At 40.8% G+C, this 15,852-nt stretch overlaps 1 protein-coding gene across 6 annotated transcripts in view; it reads right to left on the bottom strand.

Moving 5' to 3' along the window:
* Nucleotides 1-15,852, bottom strand: part of STIM2 (stromal interaction molecule 2) — a 176,565-nt gene that overhangs the window by 13,567 nt on the left and 147,146 nt on the right. For 3 of the 6 annotated variants that reach the window (XM_002709383.6, XM_070068117.2, XM_089327031.1), the window contains 6 exons: nucleotides 13,354-13,531; nucleotides 12,657-12,834; nucleotides 6,944-7,111; nucleotides 6,662-6,685; nucleotides 6,179-6,279; nucleotides 5,722-5,960 (listed from right to left, as the gene is read on the bottom strand). In XM_002709383.6, the coding sequence (XP_002709429.4) occupies nucleotides 5,722-5,960; nucleotides 6,179-6,279; nucleotides 6,662-6,685; nucleotides 6,944-7,111; nucleotides 12,657-12,834; nucleotides 13,354-13,531 (888 nt within the window). The remainder of the gene's footprint in view (nucleotides 1-5,721; nucleotides 5,961-6,178; nucleotides 6,280-6,661; nucleotides 6,686-6,943; nucleotides 7,112-12,656; nucleotides 12,835-13,353; nucleotides 13,532-15,852) is intronic. The other 3 variants (XM_008274823.5, XM_070068118.2, XM_089327032.1) reach the window with 1 other exon arrangement.

Genomic DNA, 15,852 nt, shown 5'->3' with positions numbered 1-15,852 from the left:
AGACCTCTCTCTCTGTCTCTACCTCTCTCTGTAACTCTGCCTTTCAAATAAATAAAATCTTAAAAAAAAATTAGTTTTACTGACATTTAAAAGAATTTATGTAAACAAATTAAAATTCAACAGAGTAAAGAAAAATAAAACTAGTGATACCTAAAATTAGGCAAAAGAGGACCTGGTAAAATTTAACACCCATTGATTTAAAAAATATCTAGCAAGATAGGAATAGGCACAAAATTTCCTTAACTTAAAAGTGATCTCTACCTATAACAGCACACAAAAAAAATCATACTTCACAGTGAAATATTGAAAATATTCTCTTTAAAGTCAGGATCAGCAATCACTATTGGAAGCAGTCACTACTTTTATTCAACATTTTACTGAGGGTCTTAAACAATAAAGAGAGCGGGAAAGACATGAGAACTGGAAAGGAAAATACAACTTATTAACCATACACACAATTTTCACAATGAATTAAAAAATGTGAATTATAATTTTTCATAGCAAGGTAACAGACAGAATTACCCAGAAAAGCTACAAGGTATCTAGAAATTAATCTTCAAAAAGGACATCAATATTCCTATAAAGCTACAGCAACACAGCAGAGTGGAGCCAATGGGACCAGAGAGCCAGAAGCATTTCTGGATCTATGGAGAGCAAGGCATTACCAGTGGGCAGTGATGGGGCAGGAATGTGGCTGGGACAACTGTTTACCCATACATCAAGAGATATATTTAGATTACAACCTCACACTATGAACAAAAATAACTTGCAGGTGGATTAAAGGACTAAAGGATTAAAGAAAAACGTAAAAACTTTTAGAAGAACAAACAGCAATCTATCATCTTCCAAAGAAGCCACAGAAAAACACAAGTCAGAGTCACAAATTTGTCACTCAAGTCAAGAAGAACCACCAACCTCAAATAACCAGAAAACCTGAAGAATCAGCAAGGAACCCCAGAAGGACTCCATGGCAAGGATGCGCAATTCAGATGGTTGGAAATCAGAACAAACGCCAACAGATAAGCACTCATGAAGGAAGCCAAGAGTTAGACACAAGAAGGTGGCACTTGACACCACTCCAGTTGGGGTACAAATTCACTGGTGAGGATCCAGTCACACGGGTACTTTCAGAAACGCTGAGTACAAACACTAACAGAACCGTTCTGGGGGCCGCTTGGCAGTGCCGACTGAGAGGTGCCTTTCCAATGGCCCAGCAATCCATTCTAACTCCTCACAGAGAAACCCACAGTCACGCTCAAGGTCAGACATGCGAGGAGGCCTCTTGCTGTACAGGTTCTATTGGAAAGTAGACAGAACTTATACAGTAGAGAAAGACACAAACAAACTGGGGTCTTTTACTGCAATAAATTGTGCTTAACTCACACTCAACAGTTACATGCATTTAATCTCCATATAAACACACTTTTGAGCAAAAAAAGTTACGAAGTTTAATAACACCTATGTAAAATTTAAGCACACAACAACCACATACATTGCTATGCAGTGAAACTACCACAAGCCTCCAGATGATACACAACTGAGCAGAGGGGGAAGGGAAAGCGAGCTGGCTTAGCTGCATCTGTCCTGATTTACTGTAAGAAAAAGGATGATGTATGTGGCAAAACGTTCAAATCTGTTTAACGGGAAACATATTATTGTCAGTAATTGCAAATACGTGAGTGACTTTATAATAATTTGTTTTTACATAACTTGCTAGTGTGTTCCCACAAAGAAAGCATTTGGTAGATACTAAAACAGGAATAAGACAATAAGGACCATCCATTCTTCTAGCTACAGAGGGCTGGCAGCTGATATTTCCTACATGTTTTCTTTACACATAATTAAACACAGACTACATTATTCTGTGTATTTATTGCTACAGCTTTCTATTTTGCACTTAATACTTAAGGTCACTTATTAGGGTACAAAATTAAAGAGCCCTCATTCTACCCTCGATGTTACTTCCACTACCAAGGGTTTCTTACGAACTAGGTTCAGAAACTATGCTTTAATAATTAAGAATGGTGTACCCCTGAGGTGCCACTAGATGGCGGCAGAGCTCTCAAACTGCAATCTTTGGCAAGAGGTTTTTTTTGTTTTGTTTTGTTTTTTGTTTTTTTGTTTTTTGTTTTTTAAAGATTTATTTATGCATTAGAATGGGAGAGTGGAAGACAAAAAGTCAGAATGATAGAAAAATCTTCCATCCACTTGCTCATTCCCAAATGTGACCAGCTAGGCCAGGCCAGGCCAGGCCAGGCCAGGCGCCAGAACTCCATGCAGTCTCACTTGGATGGCAGGAACCCAAGCACTGGGGCCACCATCTGCTGCCTCCCAGACGCATCAGCAGGAAGCTATAGCTCAGAAGCAGAAGTGGGACGAAAGCTCAGGCACTCTGATACGGGTTGCAGGTGTCCCAAGCAGTGGCAAAACCTGCTGCACCACAACGCCTGCCCCCAGCTTAGGTTATTTTTTACAGATAATAAATAAGAACAGGGGATTTTTGAAACGTCGTATTAAATTTCAAATAAACTGGTATACTTTTTCAAGTATAACACAATTACTTAATTGTCATTACTTAATGACAATTAAGGCTTTAGGTAATTATTTACAGTTAGGGTGCTTTCTTGTACTGTACATGAGGATGCGGCCACCCAACATCCCTACTCAGAAGTGCTTTTTAGGGGCCAGCACTGTGGCATAGTAGGCAAAGTCCCCACCTGCAGTGCCGTCATCCCATATGGGCACTGGTTCAAGTCCCGGCTGTTTCTCTTCTGACCCAGCTCTCTGCTATGGCCTGGGAAAGCAGTGGAAGATGGCCCAAGTGCTTGAGCCGCTGCACCCACGTGGGAGACCCAGAAGAAGCTCCTGGCTCCCAGCTTTGTATTAGTCCAGCTCTGGCCATTCTAGCCATTCAGGGAATGAACCTTCAGATAGAAGACCTTTCTCTCTCTTCCTCTATCTATAACTCCATCTCTCAAATAAATAAATAAATCTTTTTTTTTTCAAAAAAAATAAAAAGTGCTCTTTTTTAAGATTTATCTATTTATTTGAAAGGCATAGTTACAGAGAGGCAGAGGCAGAGAGAGAGAGAAATAGAGAAAGAGAGAGGGAGAGGTCTTCCATCTGAAGGTTCACTCCCCAGATGGCTAAAATGGCTGGAGCTGCGCCAATCTGAAGCAGGAGCCAGGAGCTTCTTCCAGGTCTCCCACATGGGTGCAGGGGCCCAAGCACTTGGGCCACCTGCTTTCCCAGGCCATAGCAGAGAGCTGGATTGGAAGTGGAGCAGCTGGGACTTGAACCAGCGCCCATATGAGATGCTGGCACTGCAGGCTGCAGCTTTACCCTCTACGCCACAATGCCGGCCCTGAAGAGCTTCTTAAAAGCAAAGCACTTAATAAAACTAAATTTAGGGAATACATCTTTATAAGCAATTTTGGTATCAAATAATTTTAGATTTAAATGAGACATTGTGACTTTAGAAAGCTGATTTCTAACCAAAAGCACACACATACTATGAATCAGTGCTGCATTTGGTGAACTTATGGGGGTATAATAAACACAAATGGAAAATATTCAAACAGCAGGGCCAGCCTAGATCTAGGCATAACTTTGAAACCACTATTAGCCTACAAGATGGGTGAGTGAAATGAATGAGGTCGTATACCCTGAGTGCCCGCTGTATTTACAATCTACCCACTCCTCCCACCTCCTTTAAGGGTTAGGTGCTGCCTCACTTTGCTGGCATTATCTGTGCATGTTTAAACCAAAGACTTAAAACCTCAGAAATGATACAAGAACACAATCACTGACTGAGAAATAATTTGCAAATGAAGCTTTGAATTAATAAAATTTTAAAAATTAGAACACTTTCTAAATTATAATTTCAAAAAAGGTGTAACAATTAGACTGAAAAATTCCAAGTGGAAAACAGTCATATATCATGATTTGAGTGTTGTCAAAGGCTCAGATTTCCATGTGAATATTCACATGGAATGCTTAAATTCTATTCCCCAATCTCTGAAACCTTGTTCTAAATATCCTGTTTCCAAAGAAGTCACAAATATCAAAAAAAAAAAATGGATCAGGTAGATAATAAAGATAAAAAAGTTTTAAAAATTATTTCAAATATAAGAAAGAGGGGCTGGTGCTATGGCATAGTGGGTAAAACTGCCGCCTGCAGTGCTGGCCTCTCATATGGGCGCCGGTTCAAGTCCCAGCTGCTCCACTTCTGATCCAGCTCTCTGCTATGGCCTGGGAAAGCAGTAGAGGATGGCCCAACTTCTCGGGCCTCTGCACCTGCATGGGAGACCCAGAAGAAGCTCCTGGCTCCTGGCTTCGTATTGGTGCAGCTCCGGCCGTTGTGGCCATCTGGGGAGTGAACCAGCAGATGGAAGACCTCCCCGCCCCCCTGCATCTCCTTCTCTCTCTGTGTAACTCTGACTTTCAAGTAAATAAATAAATCTTTAAAAAAAATACAAGAAAGACATCACTTTAAACTCAAAATCCAGGGGCCAGCATTGTGGTGCAGTGGGTAAAGCTGCCACCTGTGGTGCTAGTATCCTATATGGCAGCCGATTTGTGTCCCAGTTTCTCCAGTTTCAATCTGGCTTCCTGTTACTGTGCTTGGAAAGCAGCAGAAAACTGCCCAAGTGCTTGGGCCCCTGCCACTTAGTGGAAGACCCAAATGAAGTTATTGGCTCTTGGCATCAGGCCTGGTTGCAGCCATTGGGACGGGAATAAGCAGGTAGAAGATCTATCACTCTCTCTCCCTTTTTCTCTGTAACTCTGCCTTTCAAATAAATAAATAGATCTTTGTGAAAAATAAATTCAAAACCTAATCAACTTTGCAAAAAGTTACAGCTAATATACTCATACAATGTAAAAAAATGTTAAGCACAGAACCAAAGTAACTGATATAATAAAAATTATATATGCAAAAAAAACCTTTGAGAAGAGTTATACTATCTAGCAACAAAAAAAGTATGTTTTCTAAATATAATGTTTAACTTTGTTTAAAGGAAAACTGCTCCGTATTGTATTATTTAAATACATCAGGGCAATATTCTTATACTAAAAAATATAATTGAAATAGTTAAAAAAATATTTAAAACATGCCTACTGGGAATGGCAAAAAAAACTCAGACTGGCCCAAAGCCCACAGTTGGTTAACGGCAGAGCTAGAATTCAAATCCAAGTTTCGAAGATCTTCCTCTAATTTTATTTCCAAAGTAAGTTAAGCTGTCATTTGAAAGATGTTTTCCTTCAATACTCAGTTCTTCATTCACACAATAAGTTGGCATTTATAATGCGCTATCTTTACTGTCGATCATACTTGTATGTGACTCCCCCTGTTTCAATTTAATTATAAGCAGTGTTGTAACAGTTGCTCAAACCAACATTTGTTGATCAATCAGATTAATCAAGTATTGAGGCTTCTTAACACTCTGAGTATGTACTATGTATATGATATATATATATATATATGTCATATATACATATACACAGCAGAGAAAGAATGCATATATACATATATGTACTTTAGAGGGTATTCTCAAACAGTAGGCACTCAATTTTCTAATATTAAAAAGAAAAAAAAAACAGCAAATGAAGGATGAAAAAACTTTTTGCTACGCATTTCAAAATACATGATTTCTACAAGGACAAAGTAGAAAATGACTACTAAAACCTGCACCACCGCACTCTGTTGAACCCAGCACTTACCAGGAAACTGTGACACGATTGGGGGTGTGTCCTCATCTAAGTCATCAACCCCTCCGGCAATCGGATAGGGAGGAATGGAGACTCTGGGCATCACCACCCAGCTGTGATCTGAATAAAGGGAAGAGGTCAGGCTGGGGAGTCCCGAGTTATGGGCTATCTGAAAGCCGCAAATCTTCTCAATCTGCTGCCAGCGAAAGAGCCGTTCCCGCAGACAGGTCGTCAGCTCGGAGAGAGCTTTCCTGGAAAAGCCGAGAGAGGAATCCATGTTGCACTAGGAATCTTTACTAGGGCACTGATAAGAAGCAATTACAAGAACACAAAGGTGGCAATGCATTCATCCAAGAAATCACCCAGCGTCAGAACAGATGTAGGTTTCAGAATTCTACATGATTAAATAATTTAAACGTAAGTGGTCTATCTGTGACTTATATCCACACAGCTAAAATAGGACTCTTACTTTGCCTCCAGGATCTTGTGGTCTACCTCATCGAGGGAGGAGCTGTGTGCAACGTGCAGAGTCCCGAACACGGTGCTTCTCTTCTTCTTGATTTTTTCTGCCTAGAAACCCAAGGGGAGAAAAATAAGACAAGGTCTGAAAGCCAGATTATTTTGGTTTTGAATATATTAATAATCATTAATCTACTGGTGAATTATTAGCCAAGATAGAGCCCTGTTTTCTGAAAAAGAAAACAGATGAGAGAGAAAGCAAGCTTTCCTAAGCCAATCGACAAAACTCAGAACTTTGTTCTGGAGAATTTTTCTTTTATTTTGATGGTTCAGAAAGATCTGGATCTCTAAGTCAGACGAATATTAACTATATCCTACTGCAATGGAGGTGTTAGTGAATGAACTGAGTTGTTTTTTTTTTTTTTTGCTAGAGTTCAGATTAAGTCTTATTTCAGATGATGAGTGTCAACATTAATTTCTAGTAACTACTAACCTGAATCAGATATGAAGCAGCAACCTAGAGGAGAAAAGCTCTGTATAAAACATTTATCATAGTAATATAATAATGATGAACTTTTAGTGACCCTAACTAAGGTCATTCTGGAAGGTATACATGTTTATACATAATTTTACTTTAGTCAATTTCAATTCAATAAATTTCAATTCAAGAAAAGAATCTGGAATAAGAAGTCTTCTCTTCAGATCTCTGTATCTTGGCTGATTAATCCCCCTAGCCTATGAAACAAATTCAGTGAATTCTGAAATGTAAGCTTACCTCATCCTTAGCAATAGCTAACTGCATTTCAGCATTCTGTCTTTTAATATTGTAGTACTGTACTTCCACTTCATGTGTTAACTGAAGCCATTTCTGAAGTGCATCTGGAACAGACCAGCTGCTTCTCAGCTCAAATTCTTTTTCAGCCTTTTTCAGAGCCATACGGACCTAGAAGAAGAAAGGAGGCAGGAAGAAAGGATTTAAAACAATGTTTCCAGTACCCAAACTAAAATAAATTAATAAACAAAAAGGCAATTGTAGTTATGTTCTCTGTAAACATCTTTTTAAAACACTATGTCTAAGAATGATGTATCCCCAACATTAAAACAAAGGCTCGAGATTCAAATGTGTCTTAAACCCCAAGCAAAGTTGTGAAGTCACAGAAGATACAGCAGGCTTCTATGTATCCTAAGGTACGAAGTTTATTCATGTTTTTACATTTTATAATAGGCTCACTGAAAGAAAAAAAAATCCACACATATATACAAACTAAAATTGATTGCACTTTTTCCACAGTGCATTTTGTTCTTTATGAATCAGGATATGAAGAAATGACCAAAAACCAGTGAACAACTCTTCTATTACCTCTAACATTCCCAGAAGATCCTACTACTGTGTAGCTCCTTACTCACACATTCATTTTTTAAAAAGATTTACTTATGTGAAAGGCAGAGTTCAAGAGACAGAAACAGACAGAACCATCCACTGCTGTACTCCCTAAATGTCTGGAACAGGACCTCCATGCAGGTCTCCTACATGGGCGGCAGGGACCCAAGTACTTGAGCCATTACCTGTTGCTTCCCAGGTGCACAAACAGGGAGCTAAATCAGAAGAGGAGCAAACTAGGACTCAAATCAGCAATCATATGGGATGCTAATGTCACAGGTGGCACGCAGCTTAACCTGATGTGCCACCACAACACCGGCCCCTATACCTTCCTTTTTGAAAGTTATTATATCTTTTATCTTTTGCTTTCTATTACGCTTTCTTTATACTAGCTATTTTTACTCACTGTTACAGACACACCTGCCTATTACAGTCTGTTTTACCACTTCTATAAATTCACTGCTTCTAATTGACCAAAAAGTAGACAAGTGGGTATTTATAGAATATGCACCCATTTTGAGAAAACAGATTCTGAGTGAGAATCCATTTGATTTTTCCCTTGAGGAACTGTGCATGGCCTTCAGTGTAAAGATGTCAGAGTATTTCTTCCACTTGCCCTTTGGGGAAATAAACAGAGAAAAACCTGAACTACTGAATCCATGTCGTAGACAGAAATAAATGCCAGGGAGAAAAAACATATCTTAAGAAAAACCTCATTAAGAAAAACGACACAGCAGGAAGAGAAGGCTCATTCTCACAGTGATTGACTTAAAAACAATCAAGAGTCCAAGCTAAAGATGTGTGACACGTGGATATGTGCGCAGTACTTGCAGAATGCAGACCAAGTGCAGAGGAACCCTGGAACACCACAAAGCAGCCTCGGTTGCCTCCAAGCCACCCAAGGTAACTGAAGCTCCGCCCACACAGGAGTGCACAGGGATGTTTGGTCTGAACAAACGCCGCTTGTTTAAACAAACTTCATTGTGTGCCAGAATAAACTAAGAAGGGGACTGTACACAAACCTGGGATACAGAACAAGAACAGCTGTCAGATACCGCAGAAAGAAAAAACTGTGCAGAAAAAACACTGAACTCCATGTGTTTCTCTAAATTCCCAATGAGACAGTACGTAGACAATTCAAAAAGAGAGACACTGTAAGTAAAGGTAAGACTGCACTTACACACTAAAAACAAACCCTAAGTACCACGAGCCTGGCATGATTCGCTGTGCAATGTGCGGGGACACTACATGCACGTGTGTTTCATACATCGGCTGGCTAAGCTGGCTGGCGTCTCGGATAAGCACTCAGGAAAGGAGAATCTGAGAACAGGTCCTATGACCTGCACTAGTGCACAACACCAAAGCGTACGTCAGCAAGACCTTGCTTTCTCTCACAAGATTTTTTTTTTTTTTTGGACAGGCAGAGTTAGAGAGAGAGACAGAGAGAAAGGTCTTCCTTCTGTTGGTTCACCCCCCAAATGGCTGCTACAGCTGGCGCGCTGTGCCGATCCAAAGCCAGGAGCTAGGTGCTTCCTCCTGTTCTTCCATGCGGTTGCAGGGCCCAAGCACTTGGGCCATCCTCCACTGCCTTCCTGGGCCACAGCACAGAGCTGGACTGGAAGAGGAGCAACCGGGACAGAATCTGGTGCCCCAACCAGGACTAGAACCCGGGGTGCTGGTGCCGCAGGCGGAGGATTAGCCAAGTGAGCTGCGGCACCAGCCTCTCTCACAAGATTTAAAGCCATGATTCCTATTTCCAGGGAATTACACAGAGAACCTCAACAAATTCATTCAAGTTATTCTTTTGAATCATCTTTTCCTTAAAGTTATTTCCATAACTATTTCTCCTGATAGCGTTCAAAAGGAACACACTTCATACATATACTATGTATTTTTAAGTATAAATTGAGACTGAACAATTTTCGAGAGACTGTTAAATAATGTCTCAACCTTGTAGAAATTAACCTTCTACTAATTTCAACCATTTAACTGTTAGCTCTGCTATCAATCATATGTTTATCATTTAACCTGACACCCAATCCTTAGTCTGAATTACATTGCTATTTTACAAAGGAATGGACAAGGTGAAGATAAAGTAATTAAGTTTTTTCCAATGATGAATTACTGTTTAAAATATGACAATATTATTTACATAATCTGTATCTTAGAAATAAAACATCAATAAGTAAAAAAATTTAATTTAAAAAATGACATCATTAAAAAATGAACTAGTCTAAGTATCTGAAAATCTGGCTTCCAGACCCAATTTCGTACTATTACCTGTGCTACCTGCAGCAAGTGCCCACCTCCTTGACATTTCATGGAAAATAAGGGCCCTGTGGCTTAACTCCAGGCTTCTTGATATATTTTTTTAAAGAACAACATAATTTATTTGCAGACTATTTAAATCACACAAAAGCCACAAAATGCAAAGCTGTACTTTTAGTTATCCATACGTCTTTGTTTTAGGGGAAAATAACACAATACAAAACATCTACCAGATTTTTCTGCCTTCTAATTTTGAGAAAATAATTATCCCCAGACAAAAATACAGTAATTCTAACTGTGGAAGCATGGGTTATGTAACATTATCTGTAAAATAATTCCCCAGTTAAACTTACAAAGCTTTTAGCAGCAATAGAGGAAAACATAAACTTCAGGATATAATATAAAAATCTTGCCTGTTTTATGTAATAGCTAAGCAACCGAAGACAAGTTAATGGGGATAACATCCATGATTTGCAAGAATTAAAGTTTATAAGCAAACCACTGACTACATACTGCTGGCATAAACCAAGTCCTCCAAAAATTGGATTTTGAGGGTAGGCTTTTTGGCACAGTGAAAAAGATATCTCTTGGGATGCCCACATCGCTCATCAGAGTGCCTGCTTTGTGTCCTGGCTCCACTTCCAATTCCAGCTTCCTACTAATGTACACCCCAGGAGGCAGCAGGTGATCAAGTAGTTGGGTCTCTACCACCCAACATGGGAGATCTGTCCCAAACTCCTGGCTTTAGTCTATCTCAGTTCTGGCTGTTGCAGGCATTTGGAAGTGAACCAAAATATGGAAGATCTCTCTGTGTCCATGTGTCTCTCTAGCTCTCTGCCTTTCAAATAAGACAAAAATAGTCTTTTTCTAAAATTATATTTATTATTAATATAATCATGTTGGACAGAATTTTTCCTGAAATACCTGTTTCTCCCCCTTTAAGCCTTATCTTTCTCTCTCTAAAAGATTTATTTATTTGGAAGAGTTACAGAGAGAGATGGAGAGACAGAGAGACAGAGATCTTCCATCCGCTGGTTCATTCCCCAAGTGGCAACAATGGCCAAGGATGAGCCACGAGCTTCATCCAGGTTTCCCACATGGGTGGCAGAGGTCCAAATACTTGGGCCATCTTCTGCTGCTTTTCCCAGGCCATCAGCAGGAAGCTGAATTGGAAGCATTGCCAAGTGGAGGCTTAACCCACTATGCCACAATGCCAGTCCCTAAGCCATTTTTAACTGACTCAAGATCTCGCTAGGATTATGTCCGTCCAGGTACATTACACTGCAGTGACCCGAGGGTCTACTGTGGTGTGCAGGGGCTCCACATGAAACCTCAGATTAGACTGCTCATGGTCTTGGGTCCTTCTTTTACATCGTGTCCCTCCCTCCCTGGGAGAGAGTCAGCAGCCTCTGTCTCTGTGGAAGAATTCCCCTGCTGCCTTCTGAGTCGCTTTCTGATACTGCAAGGTTCAGAAAAACAGCCAATAGGCTTATTAGCAATACTGGGAACAACCAAGATACAGGCGCCTCAATGGGAACAGGCTAGGAGTTCTCCCAGGACCAAAGCACTTAACACCTACCTTGGACACAATATAATTTCGGCTAGGCCTTCTCTGTCAGCAGTCTGATTCTGTACTAGCTCGGTATAAATACGGTTGTCAGGTGCACAAAACACAACTACAAAATATGTTTAACATTAAAAAATGATCTCCTTACAGGGGAGAAATCCAAAAGACAGATGTCCCGGCTAAGAGGGTAGGAGCAGTTAACTGTGACAAAGAGATGGCTGTGTTCAGTCACACAAATCCTCCCAAAATGACAATCTTGAAAGAAACAGCCAGAGTGTCTCTTATATTTTACCATGTGGTGAAATGAAAACTCATTCATCATATAATTCTTATTTCTTATTTAACAACCAACTGAGAAGGTAACAGTACATAAAACAAAGTAGGAGGCAGCCTTTCTAGGTTCTCAACTCTGCCTTACAATTGGGGTGCTCTCTGTTTTTGAGCCAGGGTTCTAATCCTCACTTGGTTCCTCAGTCTACTTACCCTCACCATTACAGAAAGGGTCAACTGTCGGAAGGAGACACCAGAGGAGCGGTCGGAGCAGCACACGCTCTGACGATGAGGTAAGGGGCTGCAGGGAGAGTGCTTGTGTAGAACCGACTCTCCCCACAGCCTGCAGCAGGATCCCAGCCTCCCATGTCAGACTCTGGCCTCCTCCAGAACTTTAAGGCCCTAAATTTGTGATTATTGAAGCCATTAAGTTCATGATAATATTCTACAGCAAAAATAGGAAACTATTACATCTGCTTATAATTAAATTCTCTCAGAACCTGACCTTCTCTTAAGGACTCAGAAACGCCAGAATGCCTACAATTCTGTCTTAAGCATCTGAACGGGAGAAAACAGACATTGGGTAGGGCCGATTTTAGACTTCAGAATTCTTAGCAAATTACATTCAAAAGTATTTAACGAGATTCAAATGGATTTTTAATAGAGATCCTTTACTGATGCAGAAAGCTCAAAATTATATGCACTTTATTTTACGAGATTACAGCCAGAAACTTAAATGCATTACAAATACTAAATTAAATACCACAGTTTATTCAAGAAAATTAACATGGGATGAAGTAAGATTTCATGAATGAATGAACACGATGGTGATTTTACCTTTCAGTTACTACTTTGCTACTTTGTGAAGTGGACTTGGATGCATGCTAACAATATGAACAAATGATTCTTTTACACAACAGAATTAAATAAGAGACTGTAGCTTGGATCCCCAGAACAGCAATGGAAATACACCTCATGACAAAGCGTTCAACCCGTCAGTACCTGTTCCAGCTCCTGCTCTGCATACTGACGCCGACTCAGCTCACACTCCGCTCCCTCCCTGAGCTCTCTGAGCCTGCAAGCCTCCTCCTTGGCGTAATTGATTTCATCCATCATTTTGCGCTCCAGGTTTTGCTTCTCTACAGCCACATTTCTGTTTTCTTCTTGTGCCTTTTCAAGTCTAGGGAACAACAGCAACAAACGTCCTTCACACACATTTCCATAAGTTCATTTATCACCAAAGAAATTGCACCAAGAATCAGACACATATTTCGGTCAGAACTCATGGTATTTTTTATTAACCCTAGGGTTGGATAATAAAAACATTAGGAAACCTACCATACAGCTATTTTACTTATCTTGGGCTAAAAAGTCACTGAGAGCAGGGAAACACCCTTCCACAAAAAAGACTTCCAAGAAAGTCATAATTATTTAAATCAAGTTAAAAGTAAAATTCAACTATACATTTAACTCTACCTACACTTGACTTACTTCCACTAGAATTCTACCCATTTATTCCCAAGAAATCTGCAATTACAGTGATTCATTGATACTTCTCTAAAAACATGAAATAAGTTGTGCAAAACCCTTCTGATATATGCACTAACCTAAGTATGTTTTAAGCATAGGCCCCTACTCCATTTTTACAAACTGTATTTTCCTACATAAATACCAAGGACTTGCGACTTTGCTCACTTACCTTTCTTGTAAGTCCATTAGACTCTGCTCTGCTGTTTGCAGACTCTCTAAGTCTTTCATCATTTTTGCAACATGTTCTTTTGATGTCTTATTCTGTGTGTAAGCAAACCAGCACCCTCCAACACCAATTACTATAGAAACCGTGAGGATGAAATCCTTCATCCAGTTATGAGGGGGGCCTATGAAGAGAATTACAGTTAAATTAATCTTTGATTATAATAAAACTTGAATATACAGAGGTACGTCTCTTGGTATTTTTAATTATTTCTTAATATTATATTTGTTTTAAAGCACAGAGATACAGACCAACAGAGATTCTCCATCTGCTAGTTCACTCTCCAAATGACTCCAACAGTCAGAGCTGGGCCACACCAAAGCCAGGAGCCATGAACTCTATCCATGTCTCCCAACATGAGTGACAGGGACCCCACTACTTGAGCCATCACCTGCTACCTGCAAATGTGCTCATCAGTAGGAAGCTGGAATCAGTACAGCAGGAAATCAAACCCAGGCACTATTATAAGGGATGCAGGCACTCCAAGCAATATCTAAATATCAAAAAACAAAACAAAACAAAACAAAACAAAACCCTGAATATCTCCTTTCTACATACAAGCTCTAGCTTTTTTGAAGGATTCATTTATTTGAAAGGCAGAGTTACAGGGGGTGGGGGAGTCTTCCATCCACTGGTTCACTCCCCAGATGGCCACAATGGCCGGAGCTGTGCCGATCTGAAGTCAGGAGCTTCTTCCGGATCTCTCACGTGAGTACAGGGGCTCAAGCACTTGGGCCATCTTCTACTGCTTTCCCAGACCATACCAGAGAGCTGGATCCTAAGGGGAGCAGCCAGGTTTCAAACTGGTGCCCATATAGACGCGGGCACTGCAGGCGGCAGCTTTAGTCTTCACACCACAGTGCCGGCCCCTGAACAAGTTTTAAAAGACTAGTGGGGGTTGGCGCCATGGCTCACTTAGTTAATCCTCCGCCTGCGGCACCGGCATCCCATCTGGGCGCCGGTTCTAGTCCCAGTGGCTCCTCTTCCAGTCAAGCTCTCTGCTGTGGCCCAGGAAGGTAATGGAGGATGGCCCAGGTCCTTGGGCCCCTGCACACACATGGGAGACCAGGAAGAAGCACCTGGCTCCTGGCTTCAGGCTGGCGCAGCACCAGCTGTAGCGGCCATCTGGGGAGTGAACCAACGGAAGGAAGACCTTTCTCTGTCTCTCTCACTGTCTATAACTCTACCTGTCAAATAAATTAAAAAAAAAAAAAAAAACTTAAAAAAAAAAAAAAAAGACTAGTGCTTGGGGCCGGTGCTATACTGGGTAAAGCCACTGCCGTGTGCACATTTGATGAGATGAAGAGCTCTACAGAGCCCAGATCACTACGTGGCAGTGCTTGGGTCTGTGTTTGCACTGAGTGTAAGTGGCATGCTCTATGTCACAGACCTGCAGTGTGCCGCATCTCCAGAATGCGCCCCCTCACCAAGCAGCAAAGAGACACAATACAGGAGGCTATCGACTCAAAAGGATAGGTCTTGTGGCTGGCATTGTGGTGTAGTGGGTGAAGCCACCGCCTGTGATGCTGGCATCCCATGCAAGTCTGGCTGCTCCATTTCCCAGCCAGCTCCCTGCCAATGTGCCTGGGAAGGCAGTGGAAGGAGGCCCAAGTTCTTGGGTCCCTGCCACCTGTCACACAAGTGGGAGACCTGGAGGAAGCTCCTGGCTTCGGACCCGCCCAGATCTGGCTGTTGAGGCCATTTTGGAGGTAAACAGCAGATGGAAGATCTCTCCCTCTCGGTCTCTCCCACTCTATGTAACTCTCCCTTTCAAATAAATAAATACATCTTTAACAACAACAACAAAAAAGATTTGTCTTTATATCTGGCTTTAAGTGATTTGGCTCAGGCTGTCTTTCAACCATAACCCTGGTCCTCTGACTCCAGCTGAAATACAATTGCCAGGAATAGCAATAAATAGGACAAGTCCTCAGCTCTGTAACAAGCACCACAAACTGGAAAATAGTTACGTAAAAACACCTTTAACACGCTACTACCTCTGTTCACTTGACACTGTTGGATTTGACATGAATCTGGCCTGGGGGGTATGATTGTTGGGGCACCTTCACGCAAACAGTAACTTTAAGAAAAACACTTTTCAGAAGTAAAGCATCATCAACTTCTTAAATGATTTATTAAAATATCTGTTTGCAACATTCTTTGAGAACTGCTGGAGTTCTTTTCAAGTGACTTGATAATATTTGTATAGTATTTATTTTGGCTTAGAAAGGGATTTATTCCCAGATTAATAAAAATAAATGTTTCTCACAGGGTTGAATACAAAGACAAATCTATACTTTTAATTCCTATTTTTGTCAACCATCCACATGGAAAAAAAATTAATCACAGAAGACAATCCCCTAATGGAGTCAGCTGAGAACTGAGCACAGGGACGGGCTAGCAGGAGATCATCTCTGTGGAATGCTCGGTATTTCAGCAGTGCCC

This window comes from Oryctolagus cuniculus, chromosome 2, assembly GCF_051225735.1.
Source record: "Oryctolagus cuniculus isolate XC-2025 breed Fujian yellow rabbit chromosome 2, ASM5122573v1, whole genome shotgun sequence".
In the NCBI taxonomy this organism is placed as follows: Eukaryota; Metazoa; Chordata; class Mammalia; order Lagomorpha; family Leporidae; genus Oryctolagus; species Oryctolagus cuniculus.
This window is presented reverse-complemented; position numbering and strand designations above follow the sequence as displayed.